The sequence below is a fragment of the Tiliqua scincoides genome, chromosome 1, assembly GCF_035046505.1.
Source record: "Tiliqua scincoides isolate rTilSci1 chromosome 1, rTilSci1.hap2, whole genome shotgun sequence".
Lineage (NCBI taxonomy): Eukaryota > Metazoa > Chordata > Lepidosauria > Squamata > Scincidae > Tiliqua > Tiliqua scincoides.
In genome coordinates this window covers 121,241,725-121,247,724 of record NC_089821.1, presented here as the reverse complement: position 1 = coordinate 121,247,724, position 6,000 = coordinate 121,241,725, and the positions used below count along the sequence as shown (strand labels likewise).

Here is a 6,000-nt window from a genome sequence, read left to right as displayed (position 1 = left end):
ACAGAGAGGGGCAAAGCCCAGCGGAGAAAGTTTTCTGGTTTGCCTCTTCCCCCCCCCCCCCCGGCAAATCTGAACCTGATTCTCGCTTTGCTTAAGAGTGGCTGTAAAGAACCGATTAACGCTTAGCCTGAACGGGGTGATTTCTAGACAGTGCGCTGACAAGTGCAAACGAGGGTGCCTGCCTGACGTTGCTTGGGAGAAATTCATGTTCCTCCGATTGTGTCGGGGAGCGGGGCGACACCTTAACATTTCTGTACCTGTCACAGTCCTGGCACAGTTCGCCCAGCGCAGAGTGGATGTTGAAATGCATCGCTAGGTACATAACCAGACCGCTATATTGGCCATCTGAAATGCATTAGCCGCTTTAATGATGCGGACTTGCTTCTTAATAGATTTGTTTGCTTGAGTCCCTGGCTTTTCTGAACTGCACTCTGCCCCACAGATGGAAACCATAGCGTGTAAACTGCTCCCTTAATAGCATGGCTTATAAAGCCGAAGTTAAATGGATGATCAACTTCAGTGAACCTTTGTGTGGCAGTACTTGGTAGCTGCGGGCTCCTCCAGCATCAGAGGCAGCCTGTTAGCAAGTCAGGTGCAAAAGCAAAGCCTTCTGGCGAGCTCTTGCATACTATGCAGATCCCTGTGTGGTGTAGATGTGACTTTTTAATTTTTAAATGACAACGTTCAGTTGTTGTTTCTGAATCGGTGCTGTTCTGTTTCTTTCTCCCCCTCTCTTTTTAGGTCCTTGCTCATTTTATTGTGATCTGCCAGTGGGAACATTGTCTCCAACTCAAAGTAGCATGGACCGGAGAAGTGAGAGTCCCTGTCTAAGGGATAGCCCAGACAGAGGAAGCGGCAGCCCTGATGTCAAAGGCCCTCCCCCGGTGAAGGTGGCCAGACTTGAACAGAATGGCAGCCCTATGGGAGCCCGAGGGAGGCCCAATGGCTCTGTCACCAAATCAATGGGAGGTAACAAACCTAGTTGAACTAATGTATACATAACAGACTGGCAGCTGAGTTGTAATGGTACAGGGTGTCAGAGTTCAGGTTGTTGAAGCTCCAGTGTCTTGGTGTAGGGTTACAAGAAGAAAGTAAACAACTGACTGTTACTGCCCTTCTTGCTTCTCATTGGTAACCAGTGGCTTCATTATGGTTATGTAGGAAAGAGGTTTATATGGAAGGTGGCACATTTTGGGCACTTTGCCACCCTGTATGAGATGTTAACTGATTTATGTCACAGTGAAGAGTTCCCAATGTTTCCTGGAAAGCTTTTCTTTGTTAAATTCTTTCTTCCTCTGTTAGAAGGACATGCAGAAAGGCTTTGGGGTGTGCCTGCGTGCGTTTCTTGAGCAATTGCTGTAACTGACTAAAATTACAAAGAAGTTTGGTCTGTCAGTGATAAAGGACATCTAATTCTTTTCATAGCATTTTAATATTTTTGTTAAATAAACTCTAGAAACTTGAAGTCGGAAGCAAATTTAAAATCTTTGTTTTGTGATAACACTAGTGTTCTGTAGGTCAGCCTAATTTTCCTTGCAACTATTTTAGTCATTTTTTAAAAAAGTTGATGTGGTCATTTTACTAGCTTGAAAACATACAGAGATAAATAATGTGTACCTTGGTACTTTTATGAATCACTTGCCACAAAAAAGAAGAAAATTGCTCTCCCCCTACTGCATAGATTATTTCCCTGACTTAGCTGAGTAGCAGTGATGAGATTCTAGATTGTTATCCCTACACACTTCCCTATGAAACGTTCATTTCCCCAGTCTGGTGGACTGTATTGCCACATAAATATATAAGACTGTTTATTACTTTAAATATCCCCCTAAGCAAAACCAAGGCCATTTTTTCTTCTTAAGGAAAGCTGCTACACAGTAAATTTTTGAAGCACTGATATAGTTGGACAGAGGGGCGTAAGGATTATGTCTTGCTTTCTAGAAACTCTTACCCCTGTGTCCAATGGCATGGTTTCAGTTTCAGCAATTTGAGCAGATGACTTTTTAACATTCTAGACATGCAGCCTTGTAATGATCTGAATGTCGCCGTTCTCACCTTAAGCATTCTTTCTGGTGCAAACATATTAATCTGCTTCAATATTATAACAGGATGTATCCTTTCTGAATAGTTTCTAAAGCAGAAGAGAAAAATGCAGGGCAAGCTGGCAATTCTGCAAATCATACAACATCCTATAATGCTTGTGGACAAAATTCTTATTGCATAAGAAGTGCAAAAATATATTATGTTTACAATAGCGAGTTAGTATTTTGAGTGATTAGAAAAATGCAGCACGCTGTCTTTTAACCAATATGTATTAACATTGTAACCAGTCTGCATGTGTTCTAAACATTTGTTGCTCAGTGGAATTTGTAATTGCCAACAATTGTTGAGAGGCTGCCACTTCTTCCCTCCTTGGTTATCCGTATATTCTTAGTTAATCCTAGCTATCTTCTTTCCAGTGTGGATATGAAAGCTTAGACAATAGGCTGAGATTTTGATGAATTAATCTTTCTCCTTGTCACTTATCAGTGTGTTCCTAGGAGTAGCAGAAAAAAAATGTGTGTGGTTAAATACTCTGCTATTAAGAAACTTATAAAAGAAGGAACAGAGTATTTTTGGATTAGCTCTGTCTGTGTTTCTAAATATTTGAAAATGAGTCTTGGACAGTTTTGTGCAATTGAGAAGCATTTACCAGCTCCTTTAGGTATATTAAATGTTTATAAAATTTGCATTAATATTATCTGGTGGACTTCTAAAATGCACTTGAGTTGTGGGGAGGATTGTTTTAATGATTTGGCCTACATACCACTTTCTGATTGTTACAGTGTTTTGCTACACAAAGTTTATATTAGTAATGCAGATTGAATCTGGGTTGGTATAGAATGGAGGATTTTATTGAGTTCTCAGGAAGACTTTTGTATCTCAAGGATGTTGTTGAAGAGGATGCCTTTTCTTTCACTGCCATCAGTGATTCCAGTGAGGAATTGAAACTACTGCTATCTCTTAACCCTCCTTAGATTTAGGCCGATTCTTATAGTTTTAGCACTTGTTGGCGTCTTAGCCATTTGTAAACAACAGTGGGAAAAAATTTCAGATCAGAAATACTCAATACTAAATTACTTAAGGCAGACTATAAGGGAACGGTACTGTTTAAAATGGATTTTAACTTTATATTGGAAAAGTTTATAAGGTAACTAGCTTGACTGCCTTATGAGAAGCTTATTGCCACTACCCTTCCAATTGTACTACAAATTTGACATAATTTGATCAGCCATTCCAGTACAAATTATGAATTGTTTGAATTGAAAGCCTGTGTGGCTCCAAAAGATGAGTATTACAGATTTTTGTCCATTTATTGCAAGATTCAAATATGATTCGACTAGATTAGAAAATACTTAAACATGTCAGAAAAGAAAACTGTCATGTATATAACACTCTGCAAAAATGACCTAACAAGATACTTTTCAATTACAATAAGGTAATGATGAGTATGAAGGAAGAATATAGAAGTATGGAAAAAACGTCCAAGATTTTTTCATGTATAGTGGGTCAGTTTGTTTGAAACTTAATGAAGAACTGAGAACAATTACTGGATTTCAGAATGGCCTATTAAAAATATTGGGTTTCTCGAGCCTTCCCTTTCTTATGTTTCTCTTCAATCACATACAACTCCACAAAGTATACTGATTCTTCACTATGAACTCACTATTAATTGTGAAAATCTGTTTATACTATATTGAGTCTTGCTTCAAACAAATAACTGAATCTATACTGTGTGATGAACTGTAGCAGATGTATTATCACTGATGAGCCTTATGAGGGTATTTCTAAGCAAAGGAAAACTTAATGGCTATGCAGTTTTAATTCACTAATTTTTTAACATTGTAAAAAATAACGGTTGCTAATGATAAATAGCTGTTTTGGAGTAAACACTTTGAGAGATGAAGTGTTAAACTTATAATTTGCTTAACATTTTTTGGTAGAAGTATTTTCCCTGGGAATGTAATTTTTTTTTTTTTTGTATTTAAAGTGTAGGTTTAGCTGAACTGATCAGGGATAACTTTTTTTCTTTAGATAGTCTAGCACATCTTCAAGACAAACTTGCAGTTATATAAGTGGTGTGTTTTAAATATGTATGTAATAAAGTAGAAGTGCTGTGATAGTCAAGATTGGCAGCTTTTATAGTGAGTCTGTGGGAGAAAAAGGCAAGTATCTCTTTAAAACACATCTGATGCCTGGGAGAGAGGTTAAAGCAAGCAAGAGCTCTATAGTGTTGACAGCTTTATATCCCTGCTGGGTAACATTCACTTACTAGAATTGGCGTCCCCTCTCAGTTAGTAATTCGCTCCATAAGGATTTTGAAGAAGGGTGATTAATGGCCAGGAAATTCAGATTTGTAAAAGTCATGATCAAAATGTATCTGTATTCATGATTCTTCAATGCACATAATAGTTATTTTTATTAATTAAAAGATGAAAAATTAGTCTCAAGTTTTAACCATTTAAGACCATGATCCTAATCTCACTGACTTAGAGGGAAGTTCTGTTGAAACTGGTGAAACTTATTTTCAAACTAATCTTCTTTTGTGCAGTAAAGTGAAGTACAGAACTTGCATAATGTCAAATACTAGTGTCTAATGTAGACAACAAGATATTATGTCATATTTGAGCCATACTGGTTGATGTCTATGGTGATGTTAGAATGTTACTAAAACACACATTTTTGTTTTGGGTTCTGTGTACTGTATATTTAATTCAGTCTGTTTCAAGAACTAAGCATCTGTTTAGGTTGAGAACCAACTTTTTCCCCCCAAAGCAGTTTTATTTTATGTTTGACTGGAAGACCAAACTTTTGTATAATTTCTCAGTGGTCTAATAAGAGGCCTAATTCACTGCATAATTGCTCTGGCAAAAATGCAAATTTTGATATACCAGTAGCTGATGTAATAGATATTATACTGTTCCTATCTTTTGAAAAGTAGATATAGGTACACTTCTTAATCTGGTTTAATATACCTAACAAAAAGCCTTGTTGCATGATCCTATACGGGTTTATTCATAATAAGCATGATTAAAAACTATTGAGTTTTATGGGGTTTACCCCAGCTAAGTGTGCATAGGATTGCAGCCCTAAACATTAAAGATGGAGCCTGATGTTTATATTATATACAATTGTTTGAAAGTAAGCCCCATGAATTCAATGCCCAATTACACCCAAGCAGGATTACAATCTTCATTTTAATGCTAATATAGCATTGTTAATATTTGCAATATACTAGCAGTAATTAACAATGGTTGTTGAACTATACGCAGGAGAGTATATTGTTTATTCCTGTTAGGGGAGAATCACTGCTAATGTTTGTTGATGCGTTCAGATAGAATACATAATAGTAAATGTGATCAAAGCATTGATATAAATGGTCTTTTCAGAATTTTTTGTAACAACATAATTTGGTTTCAGATGAAGTTTTTCTTTGCAAGTGGATTGAGAGCAATGTTAAATGATGAGTTTTGTACTATTATTATGCCAGTCTCTCTATTCATGATTCTGTATTTGTTGGGCTTGAGCATACCATAATGAAAACTAGTTCAGACCACAGATTAGCTCTCTTGCAAATTTGGCACGTACTGTTTTACTATGAAATTCATTATATTATATAAAACCATATTATTGTTAAAAATAGGTATTTGATTCTTATATGTTACAATGGTGTAAAATTTGGGTGATATAGGCTTGTTTTTCTTAATCTGTTAGTTAGAAAAAAGAAGCTTGTTGCTTTAAAAAAAGTTTTTGTCTTTTCAGCATAACTTTACAGTTATGCTTCTGCAGCATGCTATATTTCGTCAGCTATCTAGGAAGAAAATAGCCTTTCTCTGTGTTTCCATACTTAGTCTATTAAAGCAAACATGTGGATGATTTCAAACAGTTTGCAATTCAGCATCTATATTGAGAATGATGTCAGAGTTAGAGAATGAAGTCAGAGTCAAGTAGAAGCTTAGG

The 6,000-nt window shown here is 36.5% G+C and overlaps 1 protein-coding gene across 1 annotated transcript in view; it reads left to right on the top strand.

The window, feature by feature from the left end:
- The first annotated feature begins 785 nt into the window (after nt 1-785).
- SATB2 (SATB homeobox 2) overlaps nt 786-6,000 on the top strand; it is a 165,661-nt gene continuing 160,446 nt past the window's right edge. The window contains exon 1 of the mRNA XM_066636057.1: nt 786-969. Coding sequence (XP_066492154.1) covers nt 801-969 — 169 coding nt within the window. The 5' untranslated portion in view covers nt 786-800. The remainder of the gene's footprint in view (nt 970-6,000) is intronic.